This window comes from Populus euphratica, unplaced genomic scaffold (assembly GCF_000495115.2).
Source record: "Populus euphratica unplaced genomic scaffold, PopEup_1.0 scaffold54.1, whole genome shotgun sequence".
Taxonomy (NCBI): Eukaryota; Viridiplantae; Streptophyta; class Magnoliopsida; order Malpighiales; family Salicaceae; genus Populus; species Populus euphratica.
Window position 1 is genome coordinate 311,323 of NW_011499910.1, and position 25,246 is coordinate 336,568.

Below are 25,246 nucleotides of genomic sequence, written 5' to 3' on the forward strand. Positions count from 1 at the left end.
GTAATCAGTCTCGAACCATAGAATCTCTGTTGACCAGTTAGGGTTCCTAGTAACCATAATACTAGGTGGCGACTCCTTAAACAAAGATCATTCACCATCAAAGAATAGGATGCCAGAAATCTATTCTTTCCATTCCATTAAAATTTTTAAGGCCGCCGCGATGTCGGGTGCGACACAGATTAAAAAGAAAAGGAGAGGGAGAGAAGACAATTTAAAAAAAAAGGAATGATGATCGAATAACATGACTTGGAATTTTGAAATTTTTATAAGGATATATTTAGAATAAAGTTTCATACCTCTATCTATTTTCCTACTGCAAAAATTCATTCTATTTTTCTACATTCGTTAAGATTTTTAATCTGTATTTTTAAGTTTTTTCTGTAATTATAGAAACATAAAAAAAAAAAACTAAAAGGATGGCTTAATCAATTCCTCAAGATTTTCTTATGTATTTTTTTTTTGTCTTTATGAACAACATAAAGTTGTTTTTTCTGTCAATTTAAAAAAAATATATATATCAAAACGAACTTTTCTACTTAGTGCCCGGTGGTTTTGTCTGAATAAAAGGGATAGATGCTAAGTTATGAGTTGAAGGAAGAGAGACAAAAAGTGGAAGGGACAATTGCGTCGATTGTTCTCTTGATCTGAGCTTATTCTGTATCATTTGTTGGTTGCATTATACCTTCACCTCCATACGCAACTCTTCTTCATCTCTTATTGTTAATAAAGATGTAAGAGTTTAGGAGCATGAGAGAACAGTTTCACAATGAAGATTAATTCATCTCCGTAGCAGAATACAGGAAATAGAAAATTAAATAAATAAAAGTAATGTATTTCATCGCCAATGAATTCATCTCTTCGAACATTCTTGAATTCTGGTCAATTCAAATCACAACAAACATCGTAAACATGTCAGAAGTATTCTTCTACCACAGCATTGAGAAGATCAAATGAGGAAGGCTAAGATTCTTTATTAAATGCCTCTGAGAGAGTATGAACTGAACATACACTTTTCTGTTGGATGAGTTTTGGTTGCTAAACCTGAAACTGCCATCATAAGCATATTAGCTAGGGAAGTTAGGATGAGCTTTTCCTGTCGTTATATCACATTTTTCTGCTAGGATAATGCTCTCTATATTCTCGGCTACTATTGCTTGTAATTTTCTTGCCTCTGGTATCTTTTCCAACCTGTTCGAGGGATACTTTTCAACCATGGAACACCCCAAAGCCTCCTTCTCCGGTTATTGTCGAGAAAGTATATGGAACAAATAAAGGTTCTCTCCGTTGATTGGGTTTGGGTCTCAAGATTATGTGAGATTACAAGAACTTGGATGTTAAAAAATTTGTCGTAATTACTTGTCAGGAGTTCTGGCAGTTGATAGTAACAGATCATATTTATTATTTTCTTTTTGGTAAAACCTTAATTCAGATAATTTGCTAAAGATTGGTTAAGAGGAAGACAATTTTAGCCATTTTGTCGATAAATTAGTGAGGTTGCTCCAACGGGGAAGGCTTTGCAAAATACTTCATCTCATGGATTCTGAGTTTTTATCTATCAAATGGCTTGCAAAACAGTTGGTTTTAAGTTTCATTTCAATACATGCCAGTGCCTTTTTGCTTGTCTGCATGCGGCAAGGGCAGCCAACTAATCAAGCTGATGAGCCTCGAGGAGATTCATCCCAACCAACAGATCTATTGTGTCTCGACCATGGAAGATATATATTATGATCAACTCTGTGCTCCATCACTGAACAAAGATATCATCATGTATGATATGCAGAACATGGTTAGAGAGAGGACAGAACCAGTTGAGGAGAAAAATAGTGGAATTGAAAGACGTATTGGTCTAAATATTTCTAATTAAGATGAGGAGCTGCATAGAGTTCTGATTTTAGACATACAAAAGCTGGGAGTTAAGGGATGCAAGCTGATTCTTACAACCCGATCAGAAAAGATTTGTCTGTGGATGAAGTTTCATATTTACTTTGACGGGGGAGGAGTGAGCAAATAATTAATTACAACCCGATCATTCCTAGCTTAGTCCTTGCCGCTCTAGAAGCTAAATACAATAATTAATTATTTTTGAAAAGCAACTTGCGGTACATATAGTCTAGATGATATCTTTGGTAAGTGAAGTTGTTGGTTCCTTCCTAGCCAAAATGAGCCTAGAGGAGATTCTTATGAAACAACACAATAGTTGATTAATTAAGTATTATTGAGCTGACCTTACCAAACCATGGGATTGATGCAGCATTTTGAGAGAGGCTATCAGTTAGCCAAAATGATCCTAGAGGAGATTCATCCCAACCAAATGATCATGTATTGTGTCTTGGACTTGGAAGGCATTGCCATCAATTCTATTCATCATCGGTAAAGAATGATGCAATTATGAATGACGTGCAGAACATGGTTAGAGTGAGGACACAACCAGTGGAAGAGGAGGAGGATGATGTGGAGAACTATAGAGGAAGATTAGTGCAGCCTGGTGGAGGAGCTAGCTCTTCTGGAGGGCTTGCATGCAACACAAATGCGATTGAAGCAGATGATGCACTACCAACCACAAAGCTGGTGGGTCAAACATTCGAAGACTATAAGAAGACAACATTTGTGACGCACATGTATAATCAGCTTCTATATAGACAGTTTGGGAAAATAGTGGTTTCAATCTTCTTAATGAAGATTAGGAGCGGCACAGAGCAGTTGAATTCTTATTAGACTTGAAAATGTCTCCATATTGGAAAGTGCAACAGGATATGGTGATCGTATCTGTCAGACTTGATTAGGGACGCGGCCATCCAAATACAGCAAGAGAACTCTCAAGTCATGGTTAAAGCAGGTGCACAACTAAATGAATTGCTGGATTCAGGGGAGTGGACAGAGAATCTTGTGAGTTTCACCAATACAGAACCAAATTGAAGAAATTCTTTAAAGCTATTCACGAAGGTGTCCCAGTCTTTCAACTCTATTGTTATGCAATAATAAATACTTGAAATTTATTGCCGATTCATTTTTCAAAAAATTGAATGGGCTCAAGGTCCTCGATCTATCTTACACAGATACTGAGAATTTGCCTAATTCTGTCTTTGATTTGGTGAGTCTCACAGCATTATTGCTCATTGCTTGTGATAAATTAAGACATGTATTTTTATTAAGAAGCTTAGGGCACTAAAGAGGTTGGATCTCTATGGTACTGCACTTGAAATGATTCCTCAAGCCATGGAATGTCTATCCAGCCTCGGGTATCTTGGACTCAATGCATGCGGTCGGAGGATGTTTCCTAGTGGGATATTGCCTAAATCCCCTCACCTGCATGTCTTCGTGCTACAGCAATTGGGTCTCGATGGATTTGGTGTTTGGCGTGCAGCTCTAGCAATAGTTAAAGGAAAAGAAGTAGCACACTCGAGGAAGTTGGGAAATTTAAAATGCCATTTTAAAAGGAACTCTGACTTGGTGGAGTTTTTAAAATCTCGGAATCAGACCAAATCACGAAGCACATACAATTTTTTAGTAGGAATGGCGGGTGAAGATGTTTATTTGGGAAGATCTAGCAAAAGTAAAACAGTAGTGTTGAGTAACTTGAGTGTCAACAGAGATGAAGATTTTTAGTTCATATTTCCATGTTTCCAAGGACATTGAAGAACTGAGAATTTATAATTGTAATGACGCAACAAGTTTATGCGATGTTTCCTCTCTATTAAAGGTGGAGGTCATCTCTATTCCAAATTGCAATAGCATGGAGAGCTTGGTCTCATCTTCTTAGTTCCGCTCTGCTCCATCTCCATCGCTATCTTATAATGGTATGTTTTCTGGTCTTATTAACAATTTTATTGTTATGGCTGTAAGAGTTTGAAGAAGTTGTTCCCTCTCGTGTCGCTGCCAAACCTTGTAAACTTGGGAGTGATTGAAGTTAAATGGTGTGAAGAAATGGAGGAGATGAAGAAGTGATTATGAGCGTAGGCCGCCGCGACAGCACCGAATCCAAACTCCCAAAGTTAAAAGAACTAAAATTGAATGAATTACCAGAACTGAAAAGCATTTGTAGTGCAAAACTGATTTGCGATTCTCTCCAAAACATTATAGTATGCAATTGTCAGAAGATGAAGAGGATGTCAATTTATCTTCCTTTGCTTGAAAATGGCCAGCCATCTACTCTTAAGCTAATTAGAGTATATCCAAAAGAATGGTGGGATACGGAGTGGGAGCATCTTAACACTAAGGAAGTCCTTCTACCCTTTGAAGTTTTTACATATAAGGAAGGAAGATGAAGACAAATAAAACGTTTAGAGAGGAACACCTCATCCATTTCTGATATAAGATTTTCTCGATGCCTTCACACTCCATATTTTTATTTGTATCTTCCAAACATTATAGCTGCCGCTTCTTTTAGTTTATTGATTGCTCTGTTTATTTATTATTTCTATTAATATATATTAACTAAATGGATTCATGATCATTAAAATTAACATTTATATATATTATTTTGAGAAACTCAAAATACAAGCTGACATATGATATGATGATGATTTTAAAAATAAATCAATAAAAAAAATAGATTTTTAACATTTTATTTTTAAATAAAAAAATATACTGTTTAAAGAGTCGTTATATAATATTATGATCATTAAAAACTCAAACCGATCAATATAAATTTTATAATATAAAACTAATTATATAAAAAAAATATTCTTACCAAATTAAATGATAATTTATTTATAATATTTTTAATTTTAATATCACTAAATAATTTAACTATAAATACTTTTAACTTCCAGTGAATAAAACAATGAAAATTTTTGAAATCTTTACATGTGTATTCGTTTATGTTTTTCTGTGGTTGAGTAGCAGCCCCGGCCGGGTAGCAGGCGTGCATGACAGCGCACCCTACTACATAAACAAGAACTAGTGATTTATGATTCACTTGCTACAGTAACAAGTGAATCATAAATCACTAGGTACTGTAGTGAATTATAATGCAAAAAAGAGACTTACCTGGAGACGAAGCCAAATGAATTGGTGTGCTGATTGATCGGATGCTTTACCCTCTGTGTTGTTTGTCCCTGTGTTGTCCGTTCGTCCCTGACGCCTTTTCTTTGTTCCTCCTGTGTTTTCGTTCTTCTCCCTCGGTTCACTCTGTGTTGTGCTTGTGACCCCGTCTCTGTTTGTGTTCTTCCTCCCTGCCTGGGTTTCTTCTTTGTTCGATGTCCCTATGTTTGTGTTTTTCTCCTCTCTTTTTCCAGCTCCCCCTTGTGTTTATGGTCTCCTCTGTTCGTCTCTCTGTTTCTTTTTCTTCTTGCTTTCTTTCTTCGTCCTCTCTTGTCTGTACTCCTGTTCTCCCCCCTTTTTTTCTGTGGATTTCTCTGGCTTTTATAAAGCCAGAGGATAGCCTGTGTTCATGTGTTCGTGTCTCATGATCGTGTGGCACGAATACCTCTGTTTCTCTGAGAAGAAACAGGGAAATAACCGTCCTGATATTGTTGGGCTATTCAACGTGGCCTCTGGAAGATAATGGGTAGCTGAGGAGACGTTCATGGAGGTCACGGTCCAAAACGGTATTGGTTTCCTGTTGAGTCGGTGCCCGGTCTAGAAATGAAGAAGGCGATGAACAATGGTTCAAAACGGCGCCGTTTATATCTCTGGAAATGGCTATTGGCCCCTGAACTTCTGACATTTAACAATTGCGTCCCTGCTTTCATTAAAATAATTCTAAACTCAATTAAGTCCCCAAATTTATCAATTCTTTAATTTGTGACCAATGGACTCTCAAATTTGATAATTCTATCCCTAAAATTCAAATTTGTGTTGTTTTAACCTCATTCTTAAATATATATATAATTTTTATTATTTATTATTTATTTAAAAATTAGGTTATAACACAACAGAGATACAATTTTGAGATTCATTTTATTCATTTCATGTGGTACATCATGAGGATTGTTTCATGTTTGTTCATGCTGTTCCTCATGCTTCAAAAATTTAGCTGATAAGAATTGGTTCCTTTACCAATAAAATAAACAACTATTTCCTTGTTTCTGAATCATTGGTGAATGGAAGAATGTTGCTCTAATTCCTTGTGCCTTAAGTACAGGGAAGATGACGTCTGATCCAACCTCATGCTTTAGGATAAGCCTAAGAAGATCTCGCAGTAGAACAACATCAGAAAGTCCCACAGTCATTCCTCCTCCTGTTACCAGCTAGCATGGCGCATATTCAATGAATACCCTATCAGAAATGCACTTGGGGTTGGATAGGGAGATGCAGTATAGTTTTTAGCAGAATAGAGACACAAAAAACAGAGAAAACTAGTACATATAAAGGGTTGTTTTGAGACTTCAAAATCATTACTATTTTTATTAATTGAATCATTATTTTAGACAAGAGTTTTAATAACTAATTTCAGAAAAATATTGACATGATTTAATGGAATAAGAGTTGTTCTACAGCAGCTTTATTTGCAACTAACTTCCTAACTTGTTGGAGCTGATCTTGTTTCAGCTCCAAAGACCGCTTCTTCAGCAGTAAATGAGGCAACCATCACACAAGCATGATTCTGTTTGGCATTGTTCTTATGTTGCCCTTATTAATTGCACATATGAAAGCCTCAGATATTATTAAAACAAATCCATGATCAAGCGTGCTCTATAAATTAATCAGAATATGCTTCAGTTCATTAACATTATAGCTTCTTCTACTGTTAATTTATTGATTGTTCTGTTTACTTATTATTTGCATTAAAAATATTATTTCTTATGTTGCCCTCATCAATTGAATATTGATAGCTCTTATATAAGGACTTGGAAAGAAAGTATATCTCCTCTTGCTGATTCATTGCCATCAAATATAGATCCAAAACCCTCTTTAACCATGTTGGTGATTGATTAGTTAGTAGTTTTGGTATAATTCACGAGCATTTTTGTGCTATAATCAGCCTAAACCCTCTTTAACCATGTTGATGATGTTTCTAATTTGCAAGTGCTGATACACACACACCACAAAACGTAATGTTAATAGATCACATATATTGACACGTAAGCATTAACTACCCATGAATTAGAGGAAATTTATCACAACAAATACAAGGAGCTCAATGTTTCTTAAAAAGTGATTTAGGATTGAGGTACTACCAGTTAAGGATTAGGAAGGATAATATTCCTAAAACTGCATTTAGAACTTGCTATAGGCACTACAAGTTCCTAGTTTTGTCTTTTGGATTAATGAATGGACCAATAACATTTATAAAGATGATGAACAGGGTTTTAGGCCATTTATTGATATATTTTTTATTGTATTAATTGATGACTTTTTGGTGTATTTAAGAAGTGAAAAGAATTATAAAAAGCATTTGTTACTGGTTCTTTAAACTCTAAGATATTATCAGTTGTATGAAAAGTTTTAAAAAAATGAGTTTTGGTTAAAGAATATTGGATTTTTGGGATATGTATGTGAAAAAATGAGATAGAGGTTGATTTATTAAAGATGAAGACAATTAAGAAGTAGCCTAGACCGACTATAGTATCTAATATTATGAGATTCATGGGTTTAGCACAATATTATAAGTGGTTCTTGAAGAGCTTTTCATGGATTGCAATTTTATGGGTTTAGCACAATATTATAAGTGGTTCTTGAAGAGCTTTTCATGGATTGCAATTTCATTAACTAAATTGATACGAAAAAAAATCAAGTTTTAATGGTAAAAAAATATAAAAAGAGTTTTTTAGAGTTAAAGGAAAGATTAATTGAGACTTTGATTTTGATAATACCTTCAAAATATAATGGTTTTACAGTATGATAATTTTACTGTGTATTGTGATATATTAAGAATTGGATTGAGTTATATTTTAATGCAAAATAATAATATGACCCCGTGCATAATTTGAAGATGGTTATTGTAGTGTTTGCTTTTAAGATTTGAAGACATAATTTATTTAGAAAGGCATGTGAGATGTTTTTAGATTATAATAGTCTTTAATATATCTTTCAATAAAAGAATTTGAATATAAAATAATAAAAGGATTTGAATATAAGATAAGAGAATGGATAGAACTATTAAGTAATTATGAATGCATGATTTAATATCACCCGAAAAATGTGAATGTCGTTGCCGATGTTTTGAGCATAAAATTTATAATGGTTTGGCTCATATTCAAGAGGCAAGAAGGCCATTGATAAGAGAGTTACACAATTTGTTGGATGAGAATGTTAGTTTTAAGATTGGGGGAATTGAGAGTATTATTGGTTCACTTTCAAACTAAGTTGAACTTGGTAGGCTAGAGATGAGCAGCCATGTAAGATTCAAGATGACCTAGAGTTAGGAAAAGCTAGTTTTGTTGTTGATGAGGATAGTTTGGTGAGATTTGGTTTTAGGTTTTTGTGTGATTGAGTTGGATGATTTGAAAAGAAATGTGATGATGAAAGCATATCAAACCATCCTAGTTTTAGATGTATAAAGACTTGAAATAGTATTACTAATGAAATGGCATAAAAGACATTACAGAGTTTATATCTCAATGCTTGATAGAATTAAAAGCGAGCATCATAAGCAACTAGGGTTTTTACAATTATTGTTGATTCCTGAGTGAAAATAAAGTAAAATTATTATGGATTTTATGTGAAGTTTGTCTGGGAAAGGTTGGGTGACAGTTGATTCTACCTTTCCCAAGAACTATCTGAATGAAATTATCAATTACCTGATGGAATATTGTTGGTGGTATCCGACATGATTAAAGTTACGTAACGTGATCCATCATCACTAGTCTCTCCTCGTTGCTGGTATACGATATGATCAAGGTTTCCAAAGGGAGAACCTTTAATTTGCTTCTGTCATATTGAGAAATTTTATCTTCGTCTGAAACCATTTGAGCCCATGATCTGGACTTCTGTTCTACTTTTTAAGCCTTTGTCTGTCTTTCTGTTTAGATGGCATTTGTCGTCTTCCCTGCAAAAAAATCTCTTATAAGGGTAGGAAATTTGAATTTTCTTTATACATTCAATATAGAATAAAAAATACTTAAACTAATTTGCTATGTGGCAAAAGATGTCCATTTATTCTAACTCTTCTCCAAATAATCATAGGATTTATGCAGTTAATTTATGTATTCAGTCACGCCTTTTCTATTGAATGGATTAATAATTTTATTACCCTTGAATCATTTATTTATCTGTATTGATTTAATTTTTTTCTATAATATATATATATATATATATATATATTAATATGAATGTTCAAATTAACTTGAGTATATCACAATTAATTTTATGTGTTCTGAAATTAATAATTATATAAATTTCTAATAACTCTGAGATTTGTAGAACTTGAATTGATAATTTTAAAAAAATAAATTTAAAATTTAATCAATTAAATTATATCTTTTAATTTTTTTTTTTTAAAATTGATCCTCCTTTATATTTTAAAATATATTTATTTGTATAAAACATCAAAAAAATATTTTTTTAATATTTTTTATATAATAACATTAAAAATAAAAATAAATTAGTTTGATTAATCAAATCTCCAAGCAACATAAATTTTCCGGGCAGCTTCTTCAAAGTTTCAACATTAGCGGGGTCCACACTTTAACTTCCAATATCTTATAATATAATGCTTCGCGGGTAAGCGGTGGGTTCCTTCCTAGCAACTTCCTTCCTTCCTATCAAACAATACAATAATTAATAATAATAATTATTATTATTACCATTCTCTGTTTTTCTTTCCCTCTCGGTACTGCAACTTTATTATTTTTCTAAACCTTATTTTCTTCTCTGATCTGTGATTTCTCTTCTCTATTTTTTTGGCTGATTACTGCTCAAGCAAACCAGCGCTTGAAGAATATCTTGAATCCAGGTTAATTATCTGCACTTCATCTTCTTCATCTTGTTGGTGTTTTTGTTTATATAGTTGTTTGTAACTATGGTTTGAATCTTTAAAGTAATCCATGATAAATAAATTGATCTTTTTCTCAGATTTGTCATATGTATATAGTCTTCTCTGATATGTGCTTTCTCTTCTTTTTTCACCTCCTGTACTATTCATCATGTACTTGTGGTGATGGAAGGAGTTCCCATCATCTGTAAAAAGGTTTATTTTTTCAATCAGGAAAGAAACATCATAGCTTGAACATGAACCCAGCAAACTAAACATAAGTTTGTAATGCTTCATATTGATTTTGGATTCAGGAGTCATTATTTTTGCAATCAAGCTGCTGTAATTCCTAACATAGACGATATACAACACGAGAACTTCGTGCCACGGCACTTTGGAAAATCTACTAGGTACTGATTGACTTCTAGCTGTTGTGTTTTAACACAATATTAATACCTTTTTGATAATTAGATACACCATTGACACCATTGATTTTTGGTCTTATAATATGATCACTTCATTTTTTTACAGGTCACAGATGGATAACCTCAAAGTCGGAGGATTGCAAAATCAAACTGCTAGGTCAAATGCCTCAAATCCTGGCCTTGACACTACCCTGCAAAGTCAAATTAGGGGTTTAAATACTCAACAAGTAAGAAGTCTAACTGAATTACCGTCGTCTTTTTCCCTCCTATGATTGTGCAATAAACTAATTATCAATTTTAATAGCAAAATAAGGTTAGCAGCGCTTCCGGATATGGTGTAACCTCCATCAATTTTTATTCTTTATTTTGACCCTCTTTTTTTTTTTTTTCTCCCTATAGGTTGAAATGGTTGGATCAAAGGATCCATTTTGGAATCATATTGAAGATAGAGCAGATGGTAGCATGAAGTGTAAGTTTTGTCCACATACATTTGCCAATAAAACCTCCATTTCAAGGATCAAATGGCATTTATCAGGAGAGGAAGGGCATAATGTTGCCATTTGTCGTGGGGTGACTAAGGAAGTTCAAGAAGCAGCCTTTCTAGCTGTGTGTGGTGGCAACAAAAGACTTAAAAGCACAGAAAGTTCAATAAATGTTAATGATTCTGGAATTTCAACTTGTCCACATGATCAAAACATTAGGATTGAAAATATGGGAGAAGGTATTGGAAGGGTACAAAGAGAAGTTCAGGTTGTAGAACCCGGAGTAGGAGAAGAGAGGATTTCTTCACATGCAATAACAGGAAACGACGAAGTAAGCTCCAACTCCGAGGATGACCTCCAAGTCAGAGGATTGCAAAATCAAACTGCTACGCCAAATGCCTCAAATCCTGGCCTTGAGACTTCCCTGCAAAGTCAAATTAGGGGTTTAAATATTCAACAAGTAAGAAGTATAACTGAATTATCGTTGTCTTTTCCCCCTTATGATTGTGCAGTAAACTAACTATCAATTTTAATAGCAAAATAAGGGTAACAGCGCTGAAATAGTTTCTCTTCCATCCTGATATGGTGTAACGTCCATCAATTTATATTCTTTATTTTAACCCACTTTTTTTTTTCTTCTATAGGTTGAAATGGTTAGATCAAAGGATCCATTTTGGAATTATATTGAAGATAGGGCAGATGGTAGCATGAAGTGTAAGTTTTGTCCACATACATTTGCCAATAAAACCTCCATTTCAAGGATCAAATGGCATTTATCAGGAGAGGAAGGGCATAATGTTGCCATTTGTAGTGGGGTGACTAAAGAAGTTCAAGAAGCAGCCTTTCTAGCTATGTGTGGTGGCAACAAAAGACATAGAAGCACAGAAAGTTCAATCAATGTTAATGATTGTGGAATTTCAACTTGTCCACAAGAACAAAACATTGAGATTAACATGGAAGGATGTTTTGGAAGGGTAAAAAGAGAAGTTCAGGTTGTTGAACCTGGAGTAGGGGAAGAGAGGATTTCTTCACATGCAATAGCAAGAAACGACAAAGTAAGCTCCAACTCTGAGGATGACCTCCAAGTCAAAGGATTGCAAAATCAAACTGCTACGCCAAATGCCTCAAATCCTGGCCTTGAGACTTCCCTGCAAAGTCAAATTAGGGGTTTAAATATTCAACAAGTAAGAAGTATAACTGAATTATCGTTGTCTTTTCCCCCTTATGATTGTGCAGTAAACTAACTATCAATTTTAATAGCAAAATAAGGGTAACAGTGCTGAAGTAGTTTCACATCCATCCGGATACGGTGTAACCTCCATCAATTTTTATTTTTTATTTTGACCCACTTTTTTTTTTCTATAGGTTGAAATGGTTGGATCAAAGGATCCATTTTGGAACTATATTGAAGATAGGGCTGATGGTAGCGTGAAGTGTAAGTTTTGTCAACGTACATGGGCCAATAAAATTTCCATTTCAAGGTTCAAATGGCATTTATCAGGAGAGAGACGGCATGGTGTTGCCATTTGTAGTGGGGTGACTAAAGAAGTTCAAGAAGCAGCCTCTAAAGCTATGAATGATGTCAGCAAGAGACATAAAATCACAGAAAGTTCAATCAATATTATAAATTATTGTGGAATTTCAACTTGTCCAGAAGAACAAAACATTGAGATTAACATGGTAGAAGGTATTGGAAGGGTACAAAGAGAAGTTCAGGTTGTAGAACCCGCTGTAGGGGAACAGAGGATTTCTTCACATGCAGTAAGCATGACCGGAATGAGAGCTCAAGAAGATAGAGTTTCTGAAGGGGCACTCGAGAGCAGACTGAGGACAGAACCAGTGGATCGATCGTTGGAACAAAGCAATGCAGTACTTGACAATTTGGCAGGGGGTGCTGGAAGGATACAAGTGGGAGTTCAGGGCATGGAACAAGGTCCCGGAGAAGAGAGAATTCAGTTGAATTTACAATTAGGAAATGACATAGAAAACACTGGTGAAGGATCTTTTCAGCATGATGCATTTGAGACTATACCAAGAACAGAGCAAGTGCAGCTTCTAGAGCCCCAAGGAGATTCATCCCAATTTTGTCTTGACATTGGAAAACGTTATGATCAACCTTGTGCTTCATCAGTAAACAATGAGGTAACTATGCATGATGAGCAGGACATGGGTAGAGTGAGGACAGAACCAGTGGAGGAGGAGGAGGATGTAGCGAGTAGTGGAAGATCAGCGGTGCAGGCTGGTGCAGGAGCTAGATCTTCTAAAAGTCTGAAATACAACAATTCTGCAGGAGTTCTATTACCTACTAGCTCTACAAAGCCAGTGGGTCAAGCATTTAAAGAGAACATGAAGGTGATATGGTCTTTGTTAATGGACGATGAAGTCTCAATCATTGGCATTTATGGGATGGGGGGAGTTGGTAAAACAACAATACTGCAACATATCTATAATGAGCTTCTACAAAGACTAGATATTTGTGATCATGTTTGGTGGGTGACTGTGTCTCAAGACTTCAGCATTAAAAGATTGCAGAATTTTATTGCTAAACATCTTGATCTTGACCTTTTAAGGGAGGTTGATGATCTGCATAGAGCTGCCAAATTATCAAAAGAATTAATGAATAAACAAAAATGGATTCTTATTTTAGATGATTTGTGGAACAATTTTGAGCTCCAAAAAGTGGGAATTCCTGTCCCATTGAAAGGATGCAAGCAAAATCTGACACCTCGATCAGAAACGGTTTGTCATCGGATGGCTTGTCAATACAAAATCAAAGTGAAGCCACTTTCTGAGGGAGAAGCTTGGGCTTTATTCATGGAGAAACTTGGATGTGATATAGCACTTTCACCGGAAGTTGCAAAAGCTGTTGCTAGGGAATGTGCTGGTTTGCCTTTGGGAATTAGTATTGTGGCCGGAAGCTTAAAGGGAGTTGATGACCTTCATGAGTGGAGAAATACATTGAAAAAATTGAGAGAATCAGAATTTAGGGACAATGAAGTATTCAAGTTATTGAGGTTTAGTTATGATCGGCTGGGTGATTTAGCCCTACAACAGTGTCTCTTGTATTGCGCATTATTTCCTGAAGATTGTGAGATTGGAAGGGAGGAGTTGATAGGTTATTTGATCGATGAGGGAATAATTAAAGGAATGAGGAGCAGGGGAGATGCATTTGACGAGGGTCACACGATGCTTAATAGACTAGAAAATGTCTGCCTATTGGAAAGTGTTAAAATGGAATATGATGGTAGTATAGGTGTCAAGATGCATAACTTGATTAGGGACATGGCCATCCAAATACTGCAAGAAAACTCTCAAGTCATGGTTAGAGCAGGTGCGCAGTTAAAAGAGTTGCCAGATGCAGACGAGTGGACAGAGAATCTCATAAGAGTTTCACTAATGCAAAACGGATTTGAAGAAATTCCTTCCAGCCATTCACCTAGGTGTCCCTATCTATCAACTTTATTGCTATGTCATAATCGCTTGTTGGGATTTATTGCGGATTCATTTTTCAAGCAATTGCATGGGCTCAAGGTCCTCGATCTGACTTGGACAGGTATTGAAAAATTGCCAGACCCTATCTCTGATTTATTGAGTCTTACAGCATTATTGCTCAATAATTGTAAGAAATTAAGACATGTTCCATCATTAAAGAAGCTCAGGGCACTGAAGAGGTTGGATCTCTCTCATACTGCACTTGAAAAGATGCCTCAAGGAATGGAATGCCTAACCAAGCTGAGGTATCTTAGAATGAATGGATGTGGTGAAAAGGAGTTTCCTAGTGGGATATTACCAAAACTCTCTCACCTGCAAGTCTTTGTACTAGAAGAGTGTTTTGTGGATTCTTATCGGAGGATAACAGTTGAAGTAAAGGAAGTAGGATCCTTGAGAAATTTGGAAATTTTGCGATGCCATTTCAAAGGTCTCTCTGACTTTGCGGAGTATCTCAGATCTCGGGATGGGATCCAATCATTAAGCACATATAGAATTTCAGTAGGAATGATGGATTTTCGGGAATGCATTGATGATTTTCCAAGTAAAACTGTTGCGTTGGGTAATTTGAGTATTAACAAAGATAGAGATTTTCAGGTCAAGTTCTTAAATGGCATTCAAGGACTGGTTTGTCAATTCATCGATGCGAGAAGTTTATGTGATGTTTTGTCATTAGAGAATGCAACTGAACTGAAGCGCATCAGCATTCGGGATTGCAATAGCATGGAGAACTTGGTTTCATCTTCTTGGCTCTGCTCTGCTTCACCACCATTACCATCATATAATGGTATGTTTTCTGGTCTTAAAGAGTTTTATTGTGTTGGATGTAACAATATGAAGCAGCTGTTCCCACTTGTGTTGCTTCCAAACCTGGAATTGATTGATGTTATTAACTGTGAGAAAATGGAGGGGATAATAGGAACAACAGAGGAAGAAAGCAGCACCTCCAATTCCATCACGGAATTAATACTCCCAAAGTTAATATCTTTGAATTTGTGTTGGTTACCAGAATTGAAAAGCATTTGTAGTGCAAAACTGATTTGCAATTCTCTCGAAAATATTAGTGTAATCAATTGTGAGAAGCTGAAGAGGATGGCAATTTGTCTTCCGTTGCTTGAAAATGGCCAGCCATCCCCTCCCCCTTCTCTCAGAGAAATCAATGCAAGGCCAAAAGAATGGTGGGAGAGAGTAGTGGAGTGGGAGCATCCTAACACGAAGGATGTCCTTAGTCCCTTTGTAATGTTTCGGGAGGAGGAGACTACTCTGCCCTTAAAACATATATAATATAGAATAAAGGGTAAGCATCATCTTTTATGTCATGTCAATTTCTGATTGATTGGAGTCGTTAAGCGTTCATTAATATGAAATATTTCTTATTTATATCGTGTGTTTACAATTAACATAAATAACATTTTTCATTTTTTTATATATTTCATTATCTTTTAAGACCATCGAACTGTCATTTTTTTGTTTAACTGAATAGATAAATAATTATGATTTGAAGTTTAATTAATATTATATTTTCGTCCTATTGAGCATCTGCAAGATGAAAATCCCATAAAAAAAAAAACTATATTGATATATTAACCTGATAAAATAATAGATCTATTCACTAGTACAAATCATCTTATAGCAAAAAAATATTTTAAAAAAATATATAATACAGATTAAAAAGAAAAAAAAAGAGAGAAGACACTTTAAAAATAGAATGGTAATACTTGAAATTTTGAAATTTTTGTAAGGATATATTTAAAATAAAATTCCACACCTCTATCTATTTTCCTCTACAAAAATTTATTTTATTTTTTTATTTTCCTCGAATTTTAAAATTTTATTTTTAAGCTTTTTCAGTCTTCATGAACAATATAAAAAAACTAAAAAGATTGTTTAATTCACAATACATGAAGACACATGTTGCATTGTAAATGAAAAGTATTTCTTGTTTGAAAATATATTAAAATAATATTTTTTAATTTTTAAAATTTATTTTTAATATTATCATATTAAAATAATTTTAAAATATAAAAAAAATAAATTTTATTTTTTCCAAAATGATTATGATCATTTTTCCATTCTGTCTGGGTGAGTCTCATTTACTTGCTTTCCAGGGTTTTAACATTACAATTAATTGCTCCAATTCTTGTGCACATTACCTTGCTTTCCCTAAGCGTTGGCCTGGCAATACCTATCATCTTTTAGATGAAAGCTAACACTCTTGCCTCGCAACAGGAGACCTGCTGGGCATCAGACCTTGCATCCACACTTTTGAGCGGCACTGTCAAAATCCCATGCTATTTTAGCTGTTCTTCATGGAGTTCCATTGTCGGTCCTGCTTTGCCAGCATAAGTCTACTTCACTAGCCACATGCAAATCTTTGCTTTTTATTTCGATCTCAATGCTTTTAGATTTTGCTGAGTTCATGTTATAACCCGCGGCACCGCACGGGCAATTCACCTAATACATTCTATTTGTGTCCTCTAATTTGTCTCCAATATTTCTCACCCCTTATCAAATACTGACATGTAAACTGCTTGCATGGTTATCATTTTCTTTCAAGTGAGTGTTAGATTTATAGCTTAAGATCATATTTTTATTCTTTTTTATTTTTTTTTCCATTTTTTTTCTTACAAATTTGTGAAAACAATGAGGAAACTAATTTAAGGACTGACAGATTAATTAGTTCATAAGGGTTTTTTTTAGTGGCAACTCAGAATCCAGAAGTAATTCTCCTTAATGTTTGAGAAAGATGCCTACAGATGGGAATGAATGGACTGATTCGAAATCTTCTTCTCTTAAAAGGGATAGCAGATACGCTAATGATGTTGGATTATGATGGAGAAGTTCGATTCTGAGATCTTTTGAAAGAGAGGCATATATATATATATATATATATATATATATATATATATAGAGTTAATTAAACTGTTAATTAAACTACAAACTCCTTGACTGATGTGTAGAGCTTGAAAATGTATGTCATGTAAAACTATATAAGAGCTCCAAAGCAGCTTAAATTATGATTATTTCTCAGTTGGTTTTAAGTTTCATTTCAATACATGCCAGTGCCTTTTCGCTTGTGTGCATGCGGCCTCGAATCAACTAATCAAGCTGATGAGCCTCGAGGAGATTCATCCCAACCAACAGATCCGTTGTCTTGACCATGGAAGATATTATGATCAACTCTGTGCACCATCACTAAGCAAAATGTCATTAGGTATGATTTACAGAACATGATTACAGTGAGGACAGAACCAGTTGATGAGATATATAGTGGAAGATTAGAGCAGCCTGGCGGAGGAGCTAGCTCTTCTGGAGGGCTTACAAGCACATGCTTTGTGGTTTTTTTTTCCCCTTGAATACTGCTTAAGCAAACCAGCACTTGGAGAACATCTGGAATCCAGGTTAAATTATTTATACTTTATCTTCTTCATTTTGCTGGTGTTTTTGTTATTTATACTTTGTGTAACTATTGTTTGAAGCTCAAGCAAAATACAACTTATTGTATTGAGAAACTTTGGAGTTAGGATCATCAATAGTTTCTTCATGCCTTGTGGAATTCTTTCTGAATTGAACCTAACCTTGAATTTATTTATTTTACAATTCTTTTTCTGTTTTTAACTTATTATTTTTGTTTTAAACCTTTCCTTTTCCGATTAATATAACTTCCATTAATTTTATTCAATATCTTGAATTTTTTTGTTCTTTCTGTAGGACAAATGGTTTGATCAAATGATCCATTTTGGCGACATGTTGAAGATATGAATGATAGTAGTGTGAGTTTTGTGGGCATCCATTTGCCAAGGATACTTCCATTTCGAGGATCAAATGGCATTTGTCAGGAGTGAAAGGGCGTGATGTTAAAATTTGTAAAAATGTTCCAGAAGAAGTACAAAATGCAGCCCTTGCAGCAATCGATGGCCCTCTGGAAAAAAAAACTGAAAACTGTAGCAGGCTCAAGCAATAAAGAGGTCACTAATGCAATTTCAACTTCTTCACAGGAACAGAACAATGAAGTGATACATGTACAAATAGCACAACAAGGAGAAGCTGTTTTTGCTGGAGAACTTGCATGGGCAAATGACTTGATTGGAGGGATTGAACTTGTGGATATTGCACCGGAGACTAAACCAATAACCAAGCAAGCAAGTCAAGAGTGTGGACGAGGAATCTGTGATCTCTGTTCTTTTTTTATGGATGATAATGTCACTCACAATAACATAGAAAACCAAACCATGTGATTGATGCAGCGTTTTGAGAGAGGAGCTCTCTTGAGAGGCTCAGTTAGTCAAAATGAGCCTAGAGGAGATTCATCCCAACCAACTGATTTATTGTGTCTTGGACTTGGAAGACATTACAATCAACTCTGTTCTCCATCGGTAAACAATGATGTAATTATGAATGATGTGCAGAACATGGTTAGAGTGAGGACACAACTAGTGGAAGAGGATGATGATGATGTGGAGAACTAGAGGAAGATGAGCGCAGCCTGGTGGAGGAGCTAGCTCTTCTGGAGGGACTTGCATGCAACACAAATGAGATTGAAGCAGATGATGCACTACCAACAACAAAGTTGGTGGGTCAAGCATTCGAAGACCATAAGAAGACTATCTGGTCCTGGTTGATGCACGATGAAGTTTCAAGTATTGGAATCTATGGCATGGGTGGAGTGGGTAAGACAACTTTGGTGATGCATATGTATAATCAGCTTCTATGGAGATCAGATACTTTCTCTCATGTTTACTGGATTACTGTTTCACAAGATACCAGCATTAAAAAATTGCAGGGCAGTATCAGAAGATGTATTGGTTTAAATCTTTTTAATGAAGATGAGGAGCGGCACATAGCAGTTGAAATGAGAAAAGAATTAATGAAGAAACAGAAATGGGTTTTGATTTTAGATGATTTGTGGAACACTATTGAGAAGCTGGGAGTTCTTGTCAAAGTTAAAGGATGCAAGCTTATTCTCATAACTCGATCAAAAAAGATTTGTCAACAAATGGATACCCTACACATAATCAAAGTGAAGCCTATTTTGGAGGAAAAGGCTTGGATTTTGTTTATTAAGAGACTCGGACATGACATAACACTTTGTCCAGAAGTGGAACAAATTGCAAAATCTATCACATAGGAGTGATGGTTTGCCGCTAGGAATTATAACAACGGCTGGAGCCATGAAGGGGGTGGATGACATAAACAAGTGGAGGAATGCTTTAGAGGACATGAGGCAATCAAGAGTTAGGCAAGATGATATGGAAGAGAATGTATTCCCTAGAGAGGATTTGATAGCTTATTGATGAGCGAGTGATAAAACTGCAGAGTAGGGTGGCAGAAGTTTACAAAGGCCATTCGATGCTTAATAAACTTGAAAATGTCTCCTTATTGGAAAGCGCTACAAGATATGGTGATTGTAGCTGTGTCCCGATGCATGACTTGATTAGAGACATGGCCATCCAACTACAGCAACAGAACTCACAAGGCTTGGTGAAATCAGGTGCACAACTAAATGAATTGCCAGATACAGAGGAGTGGACAGAGAATCTTGTGAGAGTTTCACCAATACAAAACCAAATTGAAGAAATTCCTTCGAGCTATTCACCAAGGTGTCCCAGTCTTTCAACTCTACTGTCATGCACTAATAAATACTTGAAATTTATTGCCGAATCATTTTTCAAAAAATTGCATGGGCTCAAGGTCCTCGATCTATCTTACACATTGAGAATTTGCCTAATTTTGTCTTCGATTTGGTGAGTCTCTGCATTGTTGCTCATTGCTCATTGCTTGAACTAATGAAGATGGATTCTATTCCCCTCTTGAACTCAAAAATTATTTTTTTATCCTCTAGGAATTTCCAGTCGCTAAGAAGATTTTCCTCTTAGTGTAACAGAATGATCTCCCCTATTTTTATTCTAATATATAGCTTTTATGATAAAATATCAAGGAAAAAAATTACGAGATTGAAGGCTATGAGAAAATCCCACTAATCCCATCACATTTCTTCTTAATGGTATGAATTCTAAAATTATATGTTTCTCATTGTATTAGGAATTTATTTGAAAATGTGGTTATTATTGTTTTTTAAATAGTTTTTCATACCAAAATACATGTTAATAATTTTTTTTTTTATTTTTTAAAATTATTTTTAATATTAGCATATTAAAATGAAATATTAAAATGATTTAAAAATATTAAAAACATATTAATTTAAAATTAATAAAAAATAAAAAAAATTCAATTTTTTTCAAAAATATTTTTAAAATACAGAAAAAAACAGCACCGAGGAGATAAAACTTGCCCTCCGGCTACCTAGCTATTTTGATTGCAAAGCATGATTTAAGACCTTAGCTATTTTCAACTTAGTCCAATTTGATAGGAAATTTGAAAACTCAATGGAACCGTCAAAATTGACTTCTATCTCATTTTAGCAAGATGCATTTTTTTCTTGTTCTAGGTAGCAGTGCTGTTGTTGTTTGGACTTTGAGCAGTAGCTAGACATCTCCATCATACAGTCATGTCACCTGCTGGCCGGTAAGTGGAACCCCATGAATGCAATCAAGCGTGTCAATTGATAAGGGCAAAGTGATAGAATGCATGTGGTTCATAAAGACGGATAAAACTTAAAAATACAAATTAAAATTGAATGAAAATATAATATTAAACTTCGAATTACAATTGTTTATCTATCGATTGTTTTTCTTACAGGAAAAAAAGTACGACAATTCAGTAGTCTTAAACGATAATGAAACAAAAAAAAGAAGCTTGAAAACGACAATTCAGTATTTTTCTTATTTGATTTCCAATTTTTCTTTTTTCCACTCCAATAATAATTGGTCTAACCATTTAAATGACCATCATTTCCCCAGAGAACAGCTAAACTCAATTATTATGGAATCAGTGGTATACCATATACTTCCAAGGAAAAAAATAATTTTCATCATGCAGAGGACTGACAACCCTATCAACAACCTTTCCATTTGCATGTCTTTTAGCAATAAATCACTCTCCTACTTCCCTAGGAAGCTCCTCTGCGGATGCTTACGATAACCGCTAAAGCTCATAATTCGTAAAATTCAATTTGAAAATTGTGTAGACATCATAGCCTCCTCCAGTTTTGTATCACTTTATCACTAGCTTTTATAATATAAACAGTATGATGGAAAAAATGATATGAATTTTATGTCTCTGTCAGCGTTTCTCTTTCCCCTTTGACAGGAGTTTTCTTTGTTTCCTGAGCTGCATAAATATTAGTCTTTATGGTGACTCAGAAAACACATAAATGATACCATACTACTATGTGCCTTGGTAGCACTGCAGGGTTCTCGACAGCACATCCAGAGAGAGAGAGAGCTTGTACTGAGAGAGAAAAATGGACTCCAAACATATATTTGGAGGAGTTGTAGCAGCTTTCTTGTTCGGGTTTGTTGTCCTCTACAGTTCAAGAGGGAGAGAGAATATCAAAGCTTCAGAGAAAAATCGAAGCAAGAAAACTTTGAAAAGCTCTGGAAATGGAGTGTGCAGATCAAATTTTGCTGGAAATACTGATGTGATCATCGTAGGAGCTGGTGTTGCTGGTTCAGCTCTTGCTTATGCTCTCGCAAAGGTAATAACCTCTTTCACAATGGTAAAACAGTTAACTCTAAGTGCCTGATCTTGCTTATAATTCAAAGACCAAAACCTAGTAAGCAGAGCTATTGTTGTTCTGTGTGTGCTAAGCAACAGCAACCTTGTCTTCTCCTACAACTGCAGGATGGATGGCGCGTGCAAGTTATTGAAAGAGACTTGACTGAGCCCGACAGAATTGTTGGTGAGCTCCTGCATGCTGGGGGCTGCATTAAATTGGCCGAGTTAGGTCTCGAAGGTGAAGAATTACTAGCTGTAGAAATTTTGTTGAACATACTTTCCGTTCAATTAATCAACAACTACTCTTATGAAACTACGTGAAAAAGCCGCATCTCTTCCCAAGTATTTGTCCTTTCCCCTGAAACCAATAGGAACAGAGTAGCCTGCGAGTACTGAGTTCAATATAACCAACCATAGACTTGATCATTTATGTGTTTGTCAGTATCATTTCATGATGTGAAGATTTTTCTTTCTCATATTTCTTTGATCTTTGTCCAGCGTTAAACTTGATCAAGGAACTGTAACATCTCTTGTTGAAGAAAATGGAACTATCAAAGGTGTGCTATACAAAACAAAGGCAGGCCAGGAGTTAGCAGCTTCAGCTTCACTCACAGTAGTATGTGATGGTTGTTTTTCAAATTTACGACGCAATCTCTGCAATCCAAAGGTGAAAATCTTGCATTATGAGTAAATTTAGATGTAATTAATGAGAGAAGGCACTATAATTTTTTATTTTGTTGATAAGAATACAGACCAGTAGATATACCTTCTAGGTGAATCTCAAATAATAGTTTTATATTATTCTTTAAAATAGTTCTTTGAAAGCTTGAAACTGCTTAGGATCATGATTACTTTCGGCTTAATTATTATTAATATAATTAGTTAGAATGAGTTGTAAGTTTCAAACTTGTGATGTTTGGTTATTAAACTTTGCTATTATATCAAAGAATTAATTCAACCCAAAATTAGTTTAATAGTACTCTCTAACACATGGTCATTACATTTCTTGCAGATTGAAGTCCCATCTTACTTTGTTGGTTTGGTCCTGGAGAACTATAATCTTCCATATGCAAATCGTGCATACTTTATTTTGAAGGATACAATTGTCATAGCTTATCCTGTTAGCAGCAATGAAATTCGTTGTTTAGTTGATGTACCTGGCTCGAAACAACCACCTATTGCCAATGGTGAAATGGCAAGCTACTTGAAAACAGTGGTGGCACCTCAAGTATGTATAGTTGCTTGAAATTGAAGCTTATTCTGGAATTGAAGCTTATTTTCATTAATTTATAGAGTACGCTTGATCGCGAATTTATTGTTAATAATATCAGAAAGCAAAATGTAAAATGTCTCATAATGCCAGTCTAAGGCGACATTTTAGCAACTTTGCTAGTTCTCTTTATTAAATATAAATGTTGTTTGAACTAATGCAGAGATTTGCACATTTCAGATGCCACCTGAGCTATACAATGCTTTCATGTGTGCAATTGATAAGGGCAACATAAGAACAATGCCAAACAGAATCATGCCTGCGTCTCCCTATCCAACCCCTGGTGCGTTTATGATAGGGGATTCCTTGAATATGCGCCATGCCGTAACAGGAGGAGGAATGACTGTGGGACTTTCTGATGTTGTTCTACTGCGAGATCTTCTTAGGCCTCTGAATAATCTTAGTGATGGAGCTGCCATTTGCAAATATCTTGAATCCTTTTACATTCTGCGCAAGGTATCAGCTTTCGCATGCTCAAGCTTATCTAATATTTCTTCTGCCAGTCTTCCTCGGAACAAACTCTGAACAGGAATTGCTTAAAGAAACTTCAAATTTCAAGCATTGCTATATTTCTATAGGTTGGGTAGATACTAATAACATAATATTGGTTGCAGCCAACGTCATTTGCAATAAACACATTGGCAAGCACCCTACACACAGTATTCTCTTCATCGGATCAGGATCCATCAAGGAAGGAAATGAAAGAAGCATTCTTCAATTATTTGAGCCTTGGAGGCGTGTTCTCAGAAGGACTGATGGCTCTTCTGTCTGGTCTAAACCCTGATCCGTGGACTTTTCTCCTCCTTGTTTTAGTTGTTTGTATTGCTTTTGAGCTTGATTAATACAAACTAGAAGCTCCGTGGAGTAGGTAAGTTGCCGAACCACGTAAATTGATGTGTGTTTGAATGCCGAAATGTCCTAACACTCATTACCCTTACTAACAGACATTTGTTTGAACTATTATTCTCACCATGAGTTTCCTAGAGAAACTTAAATTTTTATTTTTATTTTTGTCATCTTTCAGGTTGGATCAGGCATCATCTTCCCTATACTAAAGGCTGAAGGAATTAGAGCAACATTCCTCCCGGCAACAATGCCTGCTTACTACAGAACTCCTCCTGTCCAATCCACTGATGATAGAGAAACAGGGTAATAGTTGGTTATTCTTTAATCAAACAAGAAACAAATTATAAAACCTGCAGTATTTTAAGATATAGCTAGTTGTTTTGCATTTTTTTTCTTCTTTTTATAATATAGCAGTACCGTTGTTGTTCGAATTCCCTATAAGCTTTTGAATTCCCGCTAACCATCTTTTGACTATTTCTTCTTCTTCTTGTTCTTGTTCTTCTTCTTCTTTTTTTGCTTCAAAAGAAAAGGGTCCTTAAGTCTAATCAAGACAGATACCATTTTTTGCTTCCATTTTCCAAAGAGGAAAGGGTGCAGAAAGCGATCACTAACTTAACCTGTATAAAACAAAACAACCGAACCATGAAATAGCCAGCTACCCTTCCACACAAAGCTTGCATAACATAATCTGCTTGACATGTACTGGAATGAAACTTAAAACCAACTCAGAAATAATACATTTATTTCATATTAATCAACGTCAATCAGATGTAAATTACATGTTAGTTAGCGTAAGGACATGAGAAGAATCAATAGAAATGGAGACTTGTGCCGCTTTACATACATAATTCTATTACCAAATTCAATAGCACCATGCATTAAAACAAGATGCCTACCCGTAATTCAATAATATATCGTCATTTAACAAAGGGACTAAGGACGTCCTTAGCGTTAGGATTCTCCCACTCTACCACTGACTCCCACCATTCTTTCGGATATACTTCAATTTTTTTTAAGTGAAGGAGGGAGAAGACGAATTGGCAACTTTCTCAGCTTTTGACAATTGTCTATAATAATTTCTTTGATATTAGGATTCTAACATGTAAACCCGACAAAATAAAAGATAAGAGACAAGATAAAATAAGAAATGAAACACACAAGAATTTACGTGGTTTATCTAATTAAGTTACGTCCACAGGTAAATATAGAAGAATTTTACTAAGTAATGTGGGAATACAACTTCTCTCTAATAATAGAAGAA

The 25,246-nt window shown here is 35.1% G+C and overlaps 2 protein-coding genes, 1 long non-coding RNA gene and 1 pseudogene across 4 annotated transcripts; all 4 read left to right on the forward strand.

Annotated features, from left to right (window-relative positions):
• The first annotated feature begins 9,672 nt into the window (after positions 1 to 9,672).
• Positions 9,673 to 16,808, forward strand: LOC105133840 (probable disease resistance protein At4g27220). Of its 2 annotated transcripts, XM_011037972.1 has the most exons (7): positions 9,673 to 9,838; positions 10,171 to 10,266; positions 10,388 to 10,508; positions 10,681 to 11,223; positions 11,408 to 11,815; positions 12,522 to 15,549; positions 16,482 to 16,808. In XM_011037972.1, exons 3-6 carry the CDS (start codon positions 10,395 to 10,397, stop codon positions 15,534 to 15,536), a joined length of 4,080 nt encoding a protein of 1,359 aa, XP_011036274.1. In that variant the 5' UTR covers positions 9,673 to 9,838; positions 10,171 to 10,266; positions 10,388 to 10,394; the 3' UTR covers positions 15,537 to 15,549; positions 16,482 to 16,808. The 2 variants fall into 2 exon arrangements, with proteins under 2 accessions (XP_011036274.1, XP_011036275.1); XM_011037973.1 differs by lacking the exon at positions 10,171 to 10,266.
• A 603-nt stretch (positions 16,809 to 17,411) lies between these two features.
• LOC105133839 (uncharacterized) lies at positions 17,412 to 18,102 on the forward strand. Its single transcript, XR_843877.1, has 2 exons — positions 17,412 to 17,653; positions 17,964 to 18,102. It is a non-coding gene; the product is annotated as an uncharacterized LOC105133839 (long non-coding RNA).
• Positions 18,103 to 18,716: 614 nt separating this feature from the next.
• LOC105133838 (probable disease resistance protein At4g27220) lies at positions 18,717 to 19,472 on the forward strand. Its single transcript, XM_011037971.1, has one exon. It carries the CDS (start codon positions 18,874 to 18,876, stop codon positions 19,378 to 19,380), a length of 507 nt encoding a protein of 168 aa, XP_011036273.1. The 5' UTR covers positions 18,717 to 18,873; the 3' UTR covers positions 19,381 to 19,472.
• Positions 19,473 to 21,337: 1,865 nt separating this feature from the next.
• On the forward strand, positions 21,338 to 23,996 carry LOC105133837 (squalene monooxygenase-like; annotated as a pseudogene).
• Positions 23,997 to 25,246: the final 1,250 nt, after the last annotated feature.

Bases quoted from the DNA above. Each gene is read 5' to 3' on its own strand.
- LOC105133840 (XM_011037972.1), top strand. From the start codon at position 10,395: ATGGATAACCTCAAAGTCGGAGGATTGCAAAATCAAACTGCTAGGTCA. The intron at 11,224-11,407 runs GTAAGAAGTATA...TTTCTTCTATAG, and splicing joins GGGGTTTAAATATTCAACAA to GTTGAAATGGTTAGATCAAA. The intron at 11,816-12,521 runs AAAGTAAGCTCC...ATTTCTTCACAT, and splicing joins ATGCAATAGCAAGAAACGAC to GCAGTAAGCATGACCGGAAT.
- LOC105133838 (XM_011037971.1), top strand. From the start codon at position 18,874: ATGCACGATGAAGTTTCAAGTATTGGAATCTATGGCATGGGTGGAGTG.